The following is a 21,802-nucleotide window of genomic DNA, read 5'->3' as shown; positions in this document are numbered from 1 at the left end:
AAGGAATATCTCAGATAGGGCAAGAGCAGAATTACCCTGGTAATAATTTGTAATGGATATCTGATTGCTGCATCGATAGGGGGAGTTGTAGGGTGAGAAAATGAATAAAGGTTGTGAGGTAACGACAATTATCAAGTGCAAATACAGACAAAGGAGTGTGAAATTTGCAAAATGAAAGATGGTGGGACATGTCCACATTTAAACCTCCATTATGTTCAGAATGCACCCAATGTGCTAGGGAGCTTATGGCTCAGGTGTTGATGAAACAGTGCTGGAGATAACAAGTGTTAGCCAATGGTGCTAGAAATATTGTGGAGAAGATTCAAGTTCCACACAACAGTTATCATTCCAAGTTATTTTTTAGCTCACTCTATATAGTTAAATTTATCTGTAACAATATGTGTCTAGCATGATTGATGATAATTCCAAGATGTGGCAGTGTGAGTACCAAGATTTACTGTATAATGAAAAAGATTGCATTAGCACACACGCCCACTTATAAGTTGTGCATATCTATCACCAATGAAAAGAAGAAAACCATTATATCTAATACCAATAGATTTTTTATTACAATCACTCTCCCTTAACTAGAATGAGGAGAACTCCAAGATAGATCACAGCTGTAGAGAACTAGATTTTAAAACCACGCAAAATGGTGTAAAGAAGGAGCTTGACATAAATCTGAAGTTGTAAGAATAAGCCCAAGACTAATAAAAATCATTCTTTCCATGGACAACATCTTTTTTTTAAGTTGAACGCATCTCCTGCATTTTGTAGTTTAAACAGATTGTTTCAATTGAACTAAAGCCATGAAGTTAAGTTCATCAGTCTGAGAGGATTATTTCCTGCTCTCTATGCTGTCAAAAAAGGATCACCAAGTGTTGAAGGCTTTTTCACTTAAAAATGCCATATACAGTGGGTAAGAACTGAATAACAGTAGCTCATAAATGCTAAAAGGTAGAAAAGAAACTACTTCTGTTCTAGGAATAAACTGTCACCTATTTGTGTAAAATGTATTGCAACAACCATTCTTTGCTTGTGGACAAATGTTTTTTAACTATAAGAACAAGATTACCTACCGTGCACAATATGTTCTTAAATCTTCTGCAAACTGCAAGAATTTACAAATTATTGATTTCACTTTTGCAGCTAGTCTGTCAGCACACAAACAATATTTGTCCATCAATCTTGGTGTCAGCATTCAACTGGTACTTTTAAATAATCCATATCTTTGATTAACAAGCATTCACCACCCTCTCTTGGATGGAACTGGTGTAATTTTTCTCATCTGGATTCTCTTGGTCTTATGCCATAAATAATTCCTTTATTCTTTCTGGCCCCTTTTCCCCTTAGGCTACTTGCTTTTTCACTATACCACTCATGATGATGGGTCTTTAATTTGAAATATTGCCTCTGTTCCTCCCTGCACAGGTGCATCCTGAACACCATTTGCTATTTTAGATTTTCAACATTTTTAAGCTTTCTTTAACTTGAGACCTCCATGGATGGTGTTTTATAAATGACATTTCGAAAGCTTGTAATTCAGGTGAAAGAAAGAATGCATTAAGCTGCTAACCTACATGCTACGTAACATCTGAAACATCACCTCCTCCTTGCTGACACTCAATACTGGCGCACCTCAAGGATGTGTTCTTAGCCCAGTGCTCTGCTCTACTTTACACCTATGATTATGTGACCAGGCTGAGCTCAAATGCCATCTGTAAATTTATCAATGACACAACTATTGTTTGCAGAATCTCTGATAGTAATGAAGAGGCGTACAAGAACAAGATAAATCAGCTGGTTGCATGGTCAACAACAACTTTGCACTCATCAGTAAGACCAAGGAATTGATTGTGAACATCAGGAAAAGGAAATCAAGGAAAACACAACAATCCTTATCGAGAGAACAGAAGTGTAAATGTGAGCAGTTTCAAGTTCCTTGGGTCAACATCTCTGAAGATCTACCCTGGGTCCAACATATTGATGCAATTACGAAGAAGGCATGACAGCAACTATACTTCATTAGGAGGTTGAGGAAAATTGGTATGTCACCAAAGACACTGATAAGTTTCTACAGATGTACCGTGGAAAGCATTCTAACTGATTGTATCAGTGTATGCTATGGAGGGACAACTGCACAGGACTGGAAAAAAGCTACAGAAAGTTGTAAACTCAGCCAGCTCCATCATGGGCACTAGCCACTCCAGTATTAAGGACAGCTTCATAGGGCGATGCTTCAAAAAAAGGCAGCATCGACTATTGAGGAATCCTATCACCCAGGACATGCCCTCTTCTCATTGCTACCATCAAGGAGAATGTACAGGAGCCTGAAGACACACTCAAAGTTTCAGGAACTGCTTCATTCCCTCTACCATCAGATTTCTGAATAGACAATCAATTCATGAACACTACCCCACTATGTTTGCTCTCTTTTTGCATTACTTATTTTAATAAATACACTTATTGTAATTTATAGTTTTAAAATTATTATGTATTACAATGTACTGGTGCCACAAAACAACAAATTTCATGACATATGCCAGATATTAATTCTGATTCTAATTCAGATCGATTTTTTCTCTGATGGTCTAACACCAACACCTATAAAATAGTGAAGAAGATTTATTTCAGATAGATGAATTTAAATCAGCTACACTTACTTAGAAAAAAGATTCAACAGGATAGATGCAGGGAGTATGTTTCCTCTGTTTGAATAGTATAAAATCAGAGGTCATGGCCTTTGAATAAGTGGTTGGCTAGTCAACACCGAAAGGAAGGATTCACTAAGGGATGGATGGTGAATCCTGGAAATTCCATTCTACTTCATAGAAATCCTTGGCAGCAAGATCTTGACTTTGGATCCACAGAGCCGTAGGGTTAAGGCAGTCACAGGGGTAGTACAAGGGACATTCATGATCTTTGTCCAATATTCATAATTGATTCAATTATACAGCTGTTCAGTCTGGAGCAGTTAAGCAGAGTCTGATCATACTTAAAGTACACATTAATGCATCTGGGACTGGATACACCACACAATTGGATGACAAGTCATGCTTTACTTAGAGATGTAATACTTCATTAAATTTAGATACAATAGAAACAGTGCAGTTTTTGAACATTTATTTTCTCCATATTTATCTACTTATAGTAAAAAGAAGTTAAATAATTACATTTGTTTTATTTTCAGCTCCCCCTAAATTCACAGTCACTCCCAAGGATCAACTTATAATTGAAGGACATACCGTTGACTTTGATTGTGCGGCTGAGGGTAATCCAACACCAGTCATTGCTTGGACCAAAGCAGGTACTTGTATGAACTGAACATTTTAGATTGAATTTTATTTAATCAATTTCATCAAACATATCTTAGAAGCTATTATTCCAATTTATTTAATTAGCAAGACAGTTCAGAGTTACTAACAGTCAAATGAAGTACTTGCTGCGCTTGATAAATTTTAATATTCCATATTGTTTTGAAAATATTTCCTCTTAAGGTTTTATTTATCTTTGGTAGAGTTTATTACAATGCCTTAAAATTAAACAAAAGCAGAACAATTATGTTCAGTACAAACAGTTAGTAATTTTCTTTTAAAAATTAGCACAAAAGAGATCTACCTTTCCTTGGAGCAAGGGATCACAAAAAATAATTGAAAGTAGAGCATAGGATGATAATTTATACAACTGGACAAAAATACATAGCATGAACCTCTCTAATAGTTTGGAACAAAAGTAGTTACTCTATTGTCTTTGATTATTTCAGGACAAAATTGCTCTTAGTGATGTTGTAGTAATATTAATTGACTCCAAATTAACTGTTTAAAATATGTCAGTATTTATTTTCACCAATATTGGTAACAGATAAAATGTTTTGAAATACATTAACTACCCTGGTCAAAAATACTGTATATGCTTCTCACATTTAGTTTCCTTTAAGAAATGTTTGATAATCAAATGATGTAATTCAAAAAAGATGTCACATACATATAAATTTTGGATAGAGCCTACTAAGTGACTTATGAGACAGGGATCTAGATTTTATTTAGTATCTTCAATATTTTAGAATAGTAAGAGGGTTCTTCAAAGTTTTTTTTGCTATAGTTCTTCACTAACAAGGCCTCACCTTAATCATGTATTCAAAAAAAACATTAATCACTTTTCTAACTATTTTGGGTAGGCTGTTCCAAAAGGTTGTGGTTAACCATTTTTAATGTATTTTTGCTGAATTGTGTCCCAAACTTGGCTCAGATAATTAAATCCAGTATTCATATGCATAAAAATAAGAGACGTCTTGGGAATCAAAGTTGGTGGTGAAAACATCAATAATTTCAGATATGCAGATGAGACTGTGTTAATTGCAAGTACGGAGGAAGAACTACAAAACTTAATTGATATAATTGTTGAAGAAAGTGCAAAATGGGTCTATCTATCAATTGCAAAAAGACAGACTGTATGGTGATATCCAAAAAGAAGGAGCATCCTATCTGCAGGCTGAGAATAAACAGGGAAGACATAAAACAAGTACAGAACTTTTGCTACTTAGGAAGCTGGGTGACATCAGATACAGGTGCAACATGGACATCAAAAGAAGAATAGGGATGGCAAAAGACACCTTTACGAGAATGAAGAGTATACTGACCAATACTAAACTCGGCATGACAACCCGCCTCAGTGTGCTGAAATGTTACGTTTATCCAGTTGTGTTATATGGCTCAGAATACTCATGGACGAAACAAAAATCTAATGAGGATGTCATGAACAGAGCAAACACAAAAAGAGAAATAATGTATGAGATCATGAAAAGGCAATGTAACTTCATTGGACATGTGATTAGGAAAGTGGAGTTAGAATGCACGGTAATTATGGGAGAGAGGAAGACAAAGACAAATGATGATGGGTCAGCAGCCAGAGAACTGGAAATGAATACCAGTGAATTGATCCACTTGACCCAAAACAGGTGTGTGTGGGCCATAGCAGTCAAAGCTCAAACTGGGCATGGCACCTGATGATGATGATGATGATTCATTTGCTAGCAGAATTGACATGAAAGATGCTTGCTGCAATATGGGGCTGCTTCGATTGCCAGCACTTTACTCATTGACTACTCTTAACACCTGGAAGTTCACAAGTTCATTTCACAGATTTCCGTTTAACATACAACTTCACATTGTGAACGTGGATTTTTAATGGCAGTATTTATTATTATGTCATGAGCAGAATGAATTTAAGGAAGAGGTTAGATTGGGATTATCAGAATCAAAAGGCTAGAGTATTCATTTTTCCCATTCTCATTCCCTCATACTGGGATCAACAGACTAAGAATCTTTTTCTCACTATTTCTTCTGCTTTTGTAATTTTTTTTGTATTTTTATAACTTAAAGCAATTTTTAAGTCCTGCACTTACTGCTGCCACAAAACAACACGTGTCATGGGGTACGTCAGTGATGATAAACTTGATTCTGATTTGCTTAGATTTTGCGAATCATTGGTGCTGTGGTAGATTGTTACGTAACTGTTGAGTAAGTACTCACACTTCGTTCAACCAGGAATATATTACTATAACAGCTATAGAATTGAATTGAATTGAATTGACTTGACTTTATTTCTCACATCCTTCACATACATAACGAGTAAAATCTTTACGTTACATCTTCATTTAAATGTGCAATGTGCAATCATAGTAATTTATAACAAATAGAACAGTCAATGTAACATAGAAATACACTCAAATCAGCGTGAGTTAAGTGTCTGTTGGCCTGGTGGAAGAAGCTGTTTCAGAACTTGTTGGTCCTGGCTTTTATGTTGCGGTACCGTTCACAAGAATGAGAAGTTGATAATTACCGATGCGCTGGGCTGTCCGCACCACTCTCTGCAGAATCCTGCGATTAAGGGAGGTACAGTTCCCATACCAGGCAGTGATGCAGCCAGTCAGGATGCTCTCAATTGTGCCCCTGCAGAAAGCTCCTGGATTTCGGGGTCCATACCAAACTTCCTTAACTGTCCGAGGTGAAAGAGGCACTGTTATGCCTTTTTCACCATACAGCTGGTGTGTACAGACCACGCGAGGTCCTCGGTGATGAGGATGCTGAGGAATTTAAAGCTGTTTACCCTCTCAACCTCAGATCCATTGATGTCAATAAGAGTTAGCCTGTCTCCATTCCTTCTGAAATCCACAACCAGCTCCTTTGTTTTTGCGATATTGAGGGAGAGTTTGTTTTCTTGACACCACTATGTCAGAGAGATGACTTCTTCCATGTAGGCCACCTCGTTACTGTTTGAGATTAGGCCAATCAACGTAGTGTTAAGTATCAGATTATAGCTGTGGGTGATGACACAGTCATGGCAATACAAGGAGTAAAAGAGGGAATTTAGTACACAGCCCTGAGGGTCTCCTGTGTTGAGAGACCCCATTACCTTGAATTTCTGTGGGAATCAATTCTTCCAGATGGTATTAGGTGACACTTTAGCCAGATGGCTGCTCACCATCACATGGACACGGCTTTGACTGACTGTTGTTGAAGATAATGTTAGAGTGGTCATGATTTGGCACAACAGGCTTGGGTGAGGATCGGTGTAGGCTAGAACTTGAGAAGTTAGAGGCATAACAAGTGTAGGTAGGATCATAGATCAAGCAGTGGAAAGTTTCTCCTGTGAGATGTGGCATTACTGGGTACCTAACGGTTTCCCGGATGACTGCACCTGTAGGAACTGCAGCTCTTGACTGACAAGGTCAAGGAACCAGAGCTGGATGTACTCAAGACCATCCAGGAGGCTGAAAACTTCATAGATGCATCTTTTACTGAGGTGGTCACACCCAGAGTGCATGCTTCAGATAGTAGATGGGTGACCACCAGGAGAAGCAAGGGGAGTAAGCATTCAGTGCAGTGCTCCCCTCTGGCTATACCCCTCAGCAATAAGTTTACCCCTTTAGATACTGCTGGAGGGTGGGGGGTATAAATTATTAGAGTACTGCAGCCAGCACTGAAGTCGGCAGGGAAGGATGAAGTTAGACAGTGTAGTGGTGATAGGAGACTTGATAGTTTGGGGATTGGACAGAAGTTTGGCTGCACAAAAAAGCCCGGATGGCGTGTAGGGTCCCAGATGTCTCAGAGCAGCTGCAAAAGATTCTCAATAGGGAGGGGGAGTAGCCATTCGTGATGGTGCAAATTGGCACCTATGACCTAGGTAGAAAGAGGAAAGGGGCCCTGCAATGATTAAAGGGGTGAAGAACAGGACTTCCAAAGTAGTCATTTCTGGATTACTCCTAGTGCCATGTGCTAGTCAGGGCAAAAATAGGATGAAGATAGAGATGACTGAGTGGCTGAAGAAATGGTGGATGGGGCAAGGTTTCAGATTTCTGAATCATTGGGATCTCTTCTGGGGGAAGGTATGACCTGTACAAAAAGGACAAATTAAAGCTGAATTTGAGGGGAACCAGTATCCTTACTAGCAGGTTGGTTAGAGCTGTTGGGGAGGGTTTAAGCGAAGTTGGCAGGGAAATGAGAACTGGATGATAGAACAAAGAATGGGCCAGTTGGTATACAAATTGATGCAATATGTAGAGAGACTATGAGGATGGACAGGTAGATAATAGGGCAAAATTGCAGTCAGTGGGTTGAGGTGGTATAAAAAGGGGGTAAAATTAAAAAGAGTGATGAATACAGGACAAGGTGTTACATTGGAAGGTTTGCAGGATATAGAGTAAGGTAGATGATCTTGCAGCACAGTTAATTAGCAGGTATGACCTTATGGGCATCACTGAGATGAGGCTGAAAGAAGATCATAGTTGGGAACTTAAAATCTAAGGATACACCTACTTTCGAAAGGATGACAGGTAGTCAGAGGGGATGGAGAAACTATTGGTAAAACATGAAATCAAATCCTTAGGAAGAAATAATATTGGATCAGAAGATGAAGCAGAAGATGATGATTGGATCAGAAGATGAGTTCAGAAACTGAATAGATAAAAAGACGCTGATGGTAGTTCTATACAGGCTCCCAAACAGTGACCAAGATGGGAGATATAAATTTCAACGGAAAATAGTGAAGTCATGTAATAAGGCCAATGTTATGATAGTTATGGGGGATTCCAATATGGAAGTAGTTTGGGAAAATCAGTTTGGTGCTGGATCTCAAGAGAGCAAATTACAGTGGAGAAAAGGGTGTACAGAGATATGAGAGAGGAGCTAACCAAAGTTGATTGTAAAGAGAGACTAGCAGGGTTGATGGCAGAGTAGCAATGGCTGGAGATTCTGGGGGCAATTCAGAAGGCACAGGGTAGATACAACACAAAAATGGAAAAAGTATGCTAAAGGGACGATGAGGCAACCATGGCTGACAAAGGAAGTCAAAGACAGCATAAAAACAAAAGTGAGGGCATATAATGAAGCAAAAATTAGTGGAACATTAGAGGATTGGTTAACTTTTAAAAGACAACAGAAGGCAACTCAAAAAACTGTAAGGAGAGAAAAGATGAAACATGAAGGTAAGCTCTCCAAAAATATCAAAGAGTATACCAAAAGTTTTTTTCAGAAATATAAAGAGTGAAAAAGAGGAGAAAGTGCATATTGAACTGCTGGAAAATGACATTGGAGTGGAAGTAATGGGGGACAAAGAAATGGCGGACGAGCTTAATTCATAAGTATTTTGCGTCAGTCTCCACTGTGGAAGACACTAGTAGTATACCAGAAATTTGAGAGTGTCAAGGTACAGACGGGAGTGTAGTTACTATTAATGAGGAGAAGATGCTTGGGCAGCTGAAAGATCTGAAGGTAGATAAGTTACCTAGTCCAGATGGACTGCACCCCAGGGTTCTGAAAGGGATAGCTGAAGAGATTGTGGAGGCACTAGTAATGATCTTTCAAGAATCACTAGATTCTGTAATGATTCCACAGGGCTGAAAATAGCAAATGTCACTCCACTCTTTAAGAAGGGAAGGAGGCAGAAGAAAGGAAATTATAGGCCAGTTAGACTGACTTCAGTGGTTAAGAAGATGTTCGAGTCCATTATTAAGGATGAAGTTTCAGATACTTGGAAGTACATGCTAAAGTAGGCCATAGTCAGCATGGTTTTCTTAACGGGGAACCTTGCCTGACAAATCTGTTGAAATTCTTTGAAGAAATAACAGGCAGGATAGACAAAGGAGAGTCAGTAGATGTTGTTTATTTGGATTTTTAGAAGGCCTTTGTCAAGGTGCCACACATAAAGCTGACTGGCAGTAGGAAAAGAGTTGAAATAAAGGGTGCCTATTCTTGTTGGCTGCTGGTGACAAATGGTGTTCTGCAGGGGTAAGTATTGGAACTGCTTCTTTCCAGGTAATATGTCAATGATTTGCACAAGGGAATTATTGGCTTTGTGGCCAAGTTTGCAGATGATACAATGATAAATGGAGGGACAGGTAGTGTTGAGGAAGCAGGGTGGCTGCAGAAGCACTTGAACAGATTGGGAGAATGGGCAAAGAAGCAGCAGGTAGAAGTTAAGTATAGAAACGTAGAAAACATACAGCACAATACAGGCCCTTCAGCCCACAAAGCTGTGCCGGACATGCCCCTACCTTAGAACTACCAAGGCTTTACCCATAGCCCTCTATTTTTCTAAGCTCCATGTACTCATCCAGGAGTCTCTTAAAAGACCCTATCATTTCCACATCCACCGCCGCCCCGCCAGCAGCCCATTCCATGCACTCACCACTCTCTGCGTAAAAAAACTTATCCCTGACATCTCCTCTGTACTTACTTCCAAGCACCTTAAAACTATGCCCTCTCATGCTAGCCATTTCAGCCCTGGGGAAAAGCCTCTGACTATCCACACGATCAATGCCTCTCATTATCTTGTACACCTCTATCAAGTCACCTCTGATCCTCTGTCACTCCAAGGAGAAAAGGCCAAGTTCATTCAACTTATTCTCATAAGGCATGCTTCCCAATCTAGGCAACATTCTTGTAAATCTCCTCTGCACCCTTTCTATGGTTTCCACGTCCTTCCTATAGTGAGATGACCAGAATTGAGCACAGTACTCCAAGTGGGGTCTGACCAGGGTCGTATATAGCTGCAACATTACCTCTCGGCTCTTAAACTCAATCCCACAATTGATGAAGGCCAATGCACTGTATGCCTTCTTAACCACAGAGTCAGCCTGTGTAGCAGCTTTTAGTGTCCTATGGATTCGGACCCCAAGATCCCTCTGATCCTCCACACTGCCAACAGTCTTACCATTAATGCTATATTCTGCCATCATATTTGACCAACCAAAATGAACCACCTCACATTTATCTGGGTTGAACTGCATCTGCCATTTCTCAGCCCAGTTTTGCATCCTATCAATATCCTATTGTAACCTCTGACAGCCCTCCACACTATCTACAACACCCCCAACCTTTGTGTCAGTAGCAAATTTACTAACCCATTCCTCCACTTCCTCATCCAGGTCATTTATAAAAATCACAAAGAGTAGGGGTACCAGAACAGATCCTTGAGGCACACCACTGGTCACTGGCCTCCATGCAGAATATGACCCATCTACAACTACTCTTTTTCATCTGTGGGCAAGCCAGTTCTGGATCCACAAAACAATGTCTCCTTGGATCCCATGCTTCCTTACTTTCTCAATAAACCTTGCATGGGGTACCTTATCAAATGCCTATATAGGCATACACTTTGATAGAAGGAATAAAGCTGTAGACTATTTTCTAAGTGGGGAAACAATTCAAAAATTGGGTGTCCTTATGCAGGATTCTCTAAAGCATAACTTGCAGATGGAGTCAGTAGTAAGGAAGGCAAATGCAATGTTAGCATTTACTTCGAGGGGGCTAGAATATAAGAGCAAGGATGTGAGGCTGTAGCTTTATAAGGCACTAGTCAGTTTGTACTTGGAGTATTATGAGTAGTTTGGGTGCCCCTTATCTAAGAAAGTATATGCTGGCATTGCAGAGTGTCCTGGGAATGAAAGGGTTATACTATAGGAAACATTGGTGGCTCTGGGCCTGTACTCACTGGATTTGAAAAGAATGAGGGGGATCTCATTGAAAACTATTGAATATTAAAAGGGCTTGACAAACTGGATGTGGAGAGGATGTTTCCTTTTATGGATGAGTCTATACTTCAGAGGTCACAGCCTCAGAATAGAGGGATGTCCATCTGGAAGAGAGATAAGAAGACATTTCTCTGGCCAGAAGGTGGTGAATCTGTGGAATTCATTGCCATGGGTGGCTGTGGATGCCAAGTTATTCAATATATTTGTGCAGAGGGGAACGTCGACTCAGACCAGGAGAGGCCTGCGTCAGGCATTTTCATGCCTTACAAGGTGCAGTTTGGAAGTCTGTGTGGGACGCCACTCCTCGCACAGACACTAGAGCAATGTGTGGTTAAGTGCCTTGCTCAAGGACTCAAACACACTGCCACAGCTGAGGCTCGAACTAGTGACCTTCAGATCACTAGACGAACGCCTTAACCACCTGGCCACATGCCCAACACCGGAGGTTGTGCAGAGGTTGGTTGTTTCTTTGTGGGTCAGGGTTTTAAAGGTTACGGGGAGAGGAATGAGAGTGGGATTGAGAGTGGTAATACGTAAATCAGGCATGATGGAATGGCAGAGCTAACTCGATGGGGCAAGTGGCTTAAAACCCTGCTCCTATGCCTTATAGTCTATGATTTTGACAATATTGCTAATATTGTGAGAGAGAACTGTCTTTAAATTATTTTATGTGGGATTCTGGAAAGAATTGGATAATAACCAGCATATAGAATCAGAGGTAATCTTATGAGAGGAAGAGATCTTAAGGGGAATGGAATATCCATTCAGGCAGGAGAGAGATTGATAATGGCTTTATAAAGTGGCTAATGAAGTTGTGGGAAGCAGTTATAAATGCATATCAAGAAATTAGCTGTAGCTCAACACAGAGGCACATAAAGTCATTCATTGATTCCATGAGAGAGAAATAGAAATCTATTCTGAACAAGTACAACCTGGAAACTGATTGGAGTCAAAATCATCGAAAGCTTGCGCATAAGAGAAATAGTTATTCAAAGTTATTACTAAAGGTGGCCTTTATTAAGTGCTTTTTATCAGTTCAATAGGCCCACATCTAAGGAACTACATTTAATTTGAGAACCTCGGGAAGGATAATTGTCCTTGGAAATTGTTCTGCACAGATTCACTAGCATAAAACTGCATCTTATAGGATTAACTTGTGTGAGGTTGAAGAAATTTAGCAGAACTCCCTTGAGAATCAAAGTGATTTAGTTAGACAAATTATTTGATTAGCTGTATAATCCAACTGAAGTGTTTAAAATATTAAAAGGAGTAGGTACAGAGAAGCTATTTCTTCCACCAAGGGAATTCAGAACAAGGAGTACATTTTAGCACTAGTGCTAGGCTATTCATTGGTGAAATGATTTCTCATAAAAACAATAGTTACATAACTTGAATGTTCCTTTTCATCATATAGATTTTTGGTCGCATGAAATTTTCAGAGCTAATGCTGGGAATCTTTTTTCCTTGATAAGATTTATGGATCAAAGGCAATTAAATATAATTTAAGAGCCTGATCAGCCGTGATCTAATCTCATGGCAGGACATGCCTGATAGTCTGAGGAGCCCATTTTAGTTCCAGTGTTCCTTGTGCAGAAGACTTCGCAACTCTTAAAAGTAGGTGAGCTGTTCTGATCTACAGACAGTCAGGATTTGCATTGATGAAAGAATATTTATTAGAATCTATTTCACTCGAAATCCCTTATGAGTGCTTCAATGTTATAAACTTTCACATTAATAAAATGCGGCAAGTGTGCAATGCCAATTATATTTCCCAGAATATGAATGGTAAATCACTTGAATTATTTTTAAGTATGCTCTTTGTTGTGAATTTCCTGTCAATGACAATAATGGAGCAAAGAAGCAGAATGTTGCAGGGCATTGTTGGAAAAGCACTTTATATTTAGTGTTATTTCAATATATGATTACATATATGAAAACATACAACTCTGTACTTTCAGGAGGCCAGCTCCCCAGTGACAGAAGACATGCAGTGTTACCCACAAGAACGTTGAGGATTGTGGATGTAGCCCCCTATGATGCGGGTCAATATGAATGTCAAGCTATCAACGTTGTTGAGGTTAAACAAGTACAAGTACAACTAAAAGTGCAGCCTAAAGGTACAAAGATTATTCATGATTTATTACGTTACTTGTTGATGTTATGATGTCAACAGAAAGCTTAACCAATAAGTTCATGTTTAGGAAGTCATTTGGGAATGATTTGGGCATTTTAATCCCATTATGAGGATCTGGAAAGGTGTCTCAAATTTCATAACATATTTGCCATTGCAGAACTTTCCCGCTGAGGAGTTGGTGTCATTATTTCTCATTTTTTTAGCTGTCAAACTTTCCTTGAACCTCAACTTTACGACATGAGCATAAAGTGTTTGTATAACGTCCTGAAATCCCAAGTTGGCCTTTTTCAACAGAAGAATGCGCTGAAGTCAGCATGCAGACCAGCGTCATTCACATCTTTCGGACTGAAATGGCTAGAAAAGTAGAACAAAGTGCCTATTGGGAATGCTTTTTAGGGGAGAGGGGAATCTTCAATGCTTAGCAAACGTTATGGGAATTACCACTACCCTTTGCAATATTCTCCCTTCATGACAGCATAAATGGACATTCCAATGAGCAAAGCTTTTCTCTTATCAAATATTAATGGGAGCCTCACATGAATGGCTACATTTAATGCACGGCCACTTTTATTAGGTACATCTGTACACCTGCTCGTTAATGCAAATATCTAATCAGCCAACACAGCAACTCAATGAATAAATGCATGCAGAGATGGTCAAGAGATTTAGTTGTTGTTCAGCCTAAACATCAGAATCTGGAAAAAATGTGATCTTAGTGACTTTGACAGTGGAATGTTGGTGCCAGTCGGTGTTGTCTGAGTATCTCCAACCAAAATCCGATCCAATGAGCAGCAGTTCTGTGAGAAAAAATGCCTTGTTAATGACAGAGGTGTGAGGAGAATGGCTAGACTAATTCATGCAGGCAGGAAAGCAACAGTAACTCATATAACCATGTGTTTCAACAGTGGTGTGCAGAAGAGCATCTCTGAATGCACAGCACATTGAGCATTGAAGTGGATTCAAAGAATTCAAAGTACATTTATTATCAAAGTATGTATCAATTATACAAACTTGAGATTTGTCTGCTTACAGGCAGCTTCAAAGGAAGAAAGCTAAAAGAACCCAAATATAAAAAGAAAGACCAAGGCCCAATGTGCAGAGAAAGAGGAAAAAAAGAGATGGGCTACAGTAGCAGAAGATCACAAACATATACTCTGTAGCCACTTTATTAAATACAGGAGGTACCTAATAAAGTGGTCAGTCAGTATATATGCATGAACTGTATGTCTATGAATTTTGACTATCAAGTTTTATGTGATGTCATGCTGGTCAGCTATGTTGGCGTGAAATAGCAGTTGGATGAAAATTAGGAGTTTCATGTGAAAATGGTTACTACCAAAGGAAGGCTTGTGGAGAGGGGGCTGTTTGCAGGAATAAGTGGAGTCTTGGACTTCACTAATAAAAATATAACATTCTATTAACTGCTCTCTAGGTCAGATTGGCTAGTGCATTGAGACCATATGTACAGCAAGGTTTTTAAAATGCAGATCGGTGCACAAAATTCCTCCACCTCCAGAGTAACATTGCAGAAATCAAGAAAAGAGAATTGCAGCAAACTTCTCTGGTGACAACCTCCTAAGCCTATGTTTGTTCAATGAATGTTTCCTAGATGCCATAAGACCATCAGATGTAGGAGTAGAATTAGGCCATTTGGCCCATCGTGTCTGCTCCGACATTTCATCATGGCTGATCCAATTTTCCTCTTAGCCCCATTCTCCTGCTTTCTCCCTGTATCCCTTCATACCCTAACTAATCAAGAATATATTGACCTCTGCCTTAAATATTGCTCAAGACTTTGCCTCCACAGCTGCCTGTGGCAAAGAGTTTCATAAATTCACCACTTGCTGGCTAAAGAAATTCTTCCTCATGTCTGTTTTAAAAGGAGGCCCCTCCTTTCTAAGGCTGTGTCCTCTGGTCTTTGATTCTCTGATAGATGGCTCACTGACTCTCTGGTCTTAGAACTGCATTCCATCAGCCCATTCTTCTAATTTCTCAAAGTCTTTTTGTAGCCTCTCTACTTCCTCAAATCTACCTGCTCCTCCACCTGTCTTCATATCATCTGAAAACATTGCAACAAAGCCGTCAATTCCATCATCCAAATCATTGATATATAACATAAAAAGAATTGGTCCACTGAGGAACACTACCAGTCACTGGCAGCCAACCAGAAAAGGCTTCCTTTATTCCCACTCTTTGCCTCCTGCCAATCAGCCACTGATTTATCCATGCTAGAATCTTTCTTGTAATACCATGGGCTCGTAGCTTGTTACGCAGTCTCATATATGGCACCTTGTCAAAGGTCATCTGAAAATCTGAGTACACAACAACAACCGATTCTCCTTTGTTTATCCTGCTTGTTATTTCTTCAAAGAATTCCAACAGATTTGTCAGGAAAGATTTTCCCTTGAGAAAACATGCTGTCTACAGCTTATTTTAGTGGCTCCAAGTACCTTGAGACCTCATTCTTAACAATTGACTTCAACATCTTCCCAACCACTGAGGTCAGACTAACTGGCCTATAACTTCTTATCATCTGTTAATGAGGCATCTGGTCGAGATGGTGTCCGCATACAATGCTCCAAAAGTCGACATCTCCTGGATAGATCACGAAACCATAGATTTCACTTATTTTATGTGTCTTACATTTGCTTTTCATCTTGAATGTGAATCTGGAATTGTTGGAACCTGTGATTTACAGTTTGGATATTGGGAGTTTCAGCAGTCTGCAGTCTCTGAGAGGACTCTGGGACACAGAAGCAGCATGCACGAACTTCATAGCGAGGAGACTGCAGGATAAGGCATGAGCCGATATCAACTCCATTTTTGCCAATTAAACCTTACATTATTCTGTGATTAAACTGACAGGTAAGATTGAAACATTGAGACGAATGCGAAAGGTGAGTGCGGCTGCCTGCATTTCGGTAGCTAGTGGGATGGCTTTGCTACTGGAGAGGGGAGACTGCCTTCTGAATCTGGTGGGATCACTCTGCTGCCGGAGAGGAAAGAGCCTGCCTCTGTGCCCAAAGAATGTTACCCAGGTTTTCTGCATTTTGGATATGGACAATGGACTTTTTTTCCAGACTTACAGTTTCTTTATTTTCTGTGTTTTTCACCCGATCTTTCTCATTTTTTTGAGTGCTGAGAAGGGGGATTTGAGGGTCAATGTGCTTCTTATGCTTTTGTTCATTTTTTGTGTGGGGAGGGGGAATTTGGGTGTTAATGATTGTGCTGCCTTTCTTTTTTTAGTTTTGTGGCTATCTGCAGAAGCAAAATATCAGAGTTGTATACTTTGATAATAAATGAACTTTCGATCCTTGTGACTCTCTCCCTTCTTGAGGAGTGGAGTGGCATTTGGAATTTTCCAGTCTGCTGGAACCATTCCACAGGTTCAAAGGTTCATTTATTATCAAAGTATACAACTCTAAAATTCTTCTTCTCTGGGTAGCTATGAAACAAAGAAAGAAAAGAAATTCCCCCTCCCCATACAAAAAAATGGAACAAAAATAAAACAGGCACATCAACCCCCAAATCCCTCCTTCCACACAAAAAAACGAAGGAAACGTAATAGGCACATCAATCCCCCAATTCCCTCAGCTGCACAAAAAAAACAAACAAAATGGAACAAATACATCAACCCCCAAATTTCCCTCCTTGTACAAAAGAAAAAAAACTAGAAAGATTGGGTAATTGAAAAACACAGTATATAAAAAGCTGTAAGACTGAAAAAAAAATTCTCGATTCCAAATCCATTCCCAAAGCACAGACAACCTGGATAACGTTCTCTGGGTACGCTAACAGGCTCTTCCCTCTCCGGTAGCAGAGTGATCAAAATAGTGGCAGCCAGCACTCATCTTCCGCATTCGCCTCGATGTTTCAGTCTCCCTCATTTCTTTAATTGGTGCACCATGGAAACTTTAATTGATGAAAAATAATCAAACGTCAGCTTGTGCCCCATCCCGCAGGCTGCCCACCACAAGGTTCATGCATGCTGCCTCTATCTCCCGGCATCCTCTCTGAGACCACAGAATGACCAAACGATCTCTAAGCAGCAAATCATGGACTCCAACAGAATCACATCGAAGATGAAGAACAGATGTACGATGTAGAAGTGAAATATATGGTTTCGTGATCTATTCAGAAGATGTTGACCAAAGCAGCATTGTACACAGGTGCCATCTTGACAGGACGACTGGACCAAAAGTCCAGAATCTAGCAATCCTTGAAAGAATTCTACTAATGCTTCCACAGTCTTTTCAACCATACAGGCAATTGCTTATTTTTTTATGTGCCTCCAAGTACCCTGAGACCTCAGCCTTAATAATCGACTCCAATATCTTCCCAACCACTGAGGTCAGACTAACTATAGCTTCCTTTCTTCTGCCTCTCTCCCTTCTTGAAGAGTGGAGTTAAATTTGCAATTTTCCAATCTAGTGATTCTTGAAAGATCACTGTTAATGCTTCCACAATCTCTCTAACCCCCTCTTTCAGAACCCTGGAGTATACACCGTCTGTCCCAGGTGACTTATTTACCTTCAGAACTTTAAATTTCCCAAGAACCTTCTCTCTAGTAATGGTAACATCACAAATTTCATGATTTCTGACACCTGGAACTTCCACCATACTGCTAGTGTTTCCACAGTGAAGACTGATACAAAATATTTATTCAGTTCATCCGCCATTTTGTTCTCCCCAATTACTACCTATCCAGCATTTTTTTCCTGCAGTCCAATCTTCACTCTTGCCTCTCTTTTACACTTTATTTATCTGAAGAAACTTTTAGTATCCTATTTGATATTATTAGCCAGCTTACTTTGTATTTCATCTTTGCCTTCTTAATGATTTTTTTAGTTGCTTTTTGTTGGTTTGTAAAAGCTTCCCAATCCTTTAACTTCCCACTAAATTTTGCTCTATTATACGCCCTTTCTTTGGATTTTATGTTGTTTTTGACTTTTATCTTGTTAGCCACAGTTGCGTCATCTTGCCTTTAGAATACATGCTCTTTGGGATGTTTATATCCTTTGCCTTCTGAATTGCTTCCAGAAATTCCAGCCATTGCTGTTATGCCATCATTCCTGCCAGTGTTCTTTTCCAATCAATTCTGGCCAACTCGTTTCTCATGCCCCTGTAGTCCCCTTTACTCCACTGTAATACTGATACATCTGTGTTTCACTTTTCCTTCTCAGATTTCAGGATTAATATGGTCATATTATGATCACTTGCTCCTAAGGGCTCTTTACCTTAAGCTCTCCAATCAATTTTGGTTCATTGCGCAACACCCAATCCAGAATAGCTGATCCCCTAAGTGCGATCAACAACACAAGCTGATTTAAAAAGTCATCTCATGGGATTCTAGAAATTCCCCCTCTTGGAATCCAGTTCCAACCTGTTTTTCCCAATCTACCTGCATATTGAAATCGCCCATGACTATTGGAACATTGCCTTCTTGGCATGCATCTTCTATCTCCCAGTGTAATTGACAATATTTTTACTACTATTTTAGGATCTGTATACAACTCCCATCAGGGTCTTTTTACCCTTCCAGTTCCTTAGCTCTATTCACAATAATTCAATGCCCTCTGACTCTATGTCACTTCTTTTTAATGATTTGATTTCATTTTTTTACCAACAGAGCAATGCTGTTCCCTTTGCCTTCCTGCCTGTCCTTTCGATACACTGTGTTTCTCTGGGCATTAAGCTCCGAGTGAAAATCTTCTTTCAGCCAAGATTCAGTGATGGCTACATCATACATGCTAATTTGTAATTGTGCTACAAGTTCAGCTATCTTATTCCAAATTACAAAAATAACACCTTCAGTCCTGTACTCACCCTTCTCAATTTTGTCTGCCTTTTATATTGCAACTCATCCTGTTGATTGCAAGTTAGTGAATACAAATTTCAAGTTCAATTAATAACAACTTTGGATTTCAAGACAGATATCAATTCAAAAATAAATCCAGTTATTCTTTGCATTGCAACCATTGTGATTGCGGATTACTTACGCAAATTGTTGGTATACATTCAAGTTTCCAATCATCCTGTTGGCCCTGATTTGGAATAGAATGATTAACTCACTTATCTTTCACAATTTGAAACAGGTCCACATGAACTAGTATATCATATTTATAATTACCATGTTTGCTGCAATATGCCATATGCCTACAAAAACACAGAAATAAGATAATAAAAAAAAAGCATTGACAGAAACGTTTTGTAATTCCATCTGGTGCAGCTGACATTTCAAGGGTTTTGCCGTCATACAAAAACAAACCTTACCAAAGCTTATTTTTTAATGATGTACATCAGTCTCATTGTCAGTCATGTTTGTAAAGTGATACAGAGGTACTTCAGTATTAGTATTAATCCAGTGTGTTTAAGTAAATGAAAAGTTTGAAATAATGGTTTTCCTGAAGCAGATATCCCTTTAAATTTGAATTTATCTGAGATGAAAGTGGGGAGGGTCTAATGTTTTTGTGTTAATTTTAAAATATATGTGAAAACAAGTAACTCTAGTGCTTCATTATTCAACTTATGGTGAAATTAAGAAGCTTAGTAAGTAGAGCTTATTAAGCTTAATCAGTGGAGCAGTGGAGACTTCTATTTTTGTAAGAGAGTAATAAAATAGTTCACATTTCTGATTATCTTTTAGTGGATTTTGCTGGTAAGTTCAAATATTAGTAAATCACTTATCAGGCTTGGTTACAATATCTCCTTTTTAATATTGGTTCATGTTGACTCTAAAATAAAACATTGAAAGAATAATTTTGTCAGTGAAATTGTAATACTGCAAGAACCCCAGCCTTCAAATAAGGAGTGTCAAAAGGAGGGTGAAAAGAACTGAAGCAATTGGAACCTTTTTGAAAATAATGTTGATGATCAGGATTGTGCAGTAATAAAGTGCTCCTTGAAGAAAAAATCCTTTTTTGCTGTAATCAAGACTTTTCATTTGAGAAACTCAATCTCCTTGTGTGAGCAGTCGAAATACACAGAAACATAGATTAATACTGTATCTGAAATAGTATATTTGGTTTTGCCTATTGTAAAATCAAAGTCATTTGTCCACTCTGTCCAAAGTTCTAATAATTTACTATCAATTGCACTCAGTGATACCAGTGTTTACTGATGTACCACGGGATATCACCGCAGAAGTTGGTCAGGATGTAAAGATACCTTGCAGTGCTCAGGGTGAACCACATCCCACAATCACCTGGACTAAGGTAAGGGGGAAATCAAAAAGGGTGTACATATTCTGACTTTTGGTGGGATGAAATATTTCCTGATCTTGTGACCTTAATATTTTAATCTATATGTTTGATGATGATAGAAGCAACATCAGATAGGTCACTGTTAATAAACCTACAGATTATATTTTAGAAATAAACACCTGACCTTGGTTGACTTCCTGTCAAATTTTCAGTTCTTGTGCATCTGGCGTCATTTCAAGATCTAGCTGAGTGACAATTTATTGACCTGTAAATGTATCATACATTGAATTATAATTGAAAATGTGTTTAGTAGTCACATTATTTAATGTCAAAAAATTCTTCTCCATTGCACAACCAGAAAACAAGAGTTTGTAAATATAAACTGCAGTCCTCTGATGGAGACTTTAGTGACTTCCATCACAATTTGGTACGGCAACATCAGTGTCCACGAATGGAAAAGGCTTCAGATAGTGGTGGATACAGCCCAGTCCATCACAGTCTCTCCACCACTGAATACACTTAGATGGGGCACTGCTACAAGAAGGCAGCATTCAACATCAGAATCCCCACCATCCAAAACATCTGGTAGGAGCTCCCGAAGCCTTAGGTTCCCACACCACCAAGTTCAGGCAACACACATCAAAGTTGCTGGTGAACGCAGCAGGCCAAGCAGCATCTATAGGAAGAGGCGCAGTCGACGTTTCAGGCCGAGAGCCTTCGTCAGGACAGTTCAGGAACTGTCATTACCTGAGAATGATCAGCCTCCTGAACCAGCATGGATAACTTCAAACACACTACTTTGAACTGATTCTAAAACCTACAGACTTTCTTTCAAGAACGCGGTTCTAGTTGTGTTCTCAGTATTAGTTCTTACTTACACAATTTGTCTTTTGCACATTGGTTGTTTGTCAGTATTTGCTTATGTGTAGTTTATATATATCTATGTTTATGCATAAAATTCTATTGTATTTTAATTTCCTTATAAATGCCTGCACAAAAATGAATCGCAAGGTAGTATATGATAACATAGACATATTTTGATGATAAATTACTATTGAACATCTTAAATTTCTGAACATCTGTTCTCCACCAGTCTTTAAACATGCAAGTTATAGTCACTTACACCACTTAAAGATTCTTTTTCGACACAGTTTTGTCTTTTATAGCTCATGAATTTAAGGAAGCCCCAAAAGTGAGTTTCATCTCTCCATAACCTTCAGAGTATCGTTATGTAGATTTCCGGTAGTGTGCCTGCAGAATAACAGATAGATGTTCTGCATTTTGCCCATGAGAATATACGCTCCCATGAGAATATACGCTCCCCAGGTACATTCCCCAGGAAAATAAACACCATATGATACAACATGGTGTGTACATCTATCAAACACCAGATTTCATGTTCAAAGTATCGAGGATATTTATAAACAGAAAGAC

At 39.0% G+C, this 21,802-nt stretch overlaps 1 protein-coding gene across 2 annotated transcripts in view; it reads left to right on the top strand.

Moving 5' to 3' along the window:
- Positions 1 to 21,802, top strand: part of LOC134354560 (peroxidasin homolog) — a 564,572-nt gene that overhangs the window by 435,233 nt on the left and 107,537 nt on the right. For both annotated transcript variants that reach the window (XM_063063488.1, XM_063063497.1), the window contains exons 11-13: positions 3,191 to 3,307; positions 12,991 to 13,149; positions 20,268 to 20,380. In XM_063063488.1, the coding sequence (XP_062919558.1) occupies positions 3,191 to 3,307; positions 12,991 to 13,149; positions 20,268 to 20,380 (389 nt within the window). The remainder of the gene's footprint in view (positions 1 to 3,190; positions 3,308 to 12,990; positions 13,150 to 20,267; positions 20,381 to 21,802) is intronic.

The sequence above is a fragment of the Mobula hypostoma genome, chromosome 1, assembly GCF_963921235.1.
Source record: "Mobula hypostoma chromosome 1, sMobHyp1.1, whole genome shotgun sequence".
Lineage (NCBI taxonomy): Eukaryota > Metazoa > Chordata > Chondrichthyes > Myliobatiformes > Myliobatidae > Mobula > Mobula hypostoma.
This window is presented reverse-complemented; position numbering and strand designations above follow the sequence as displayed.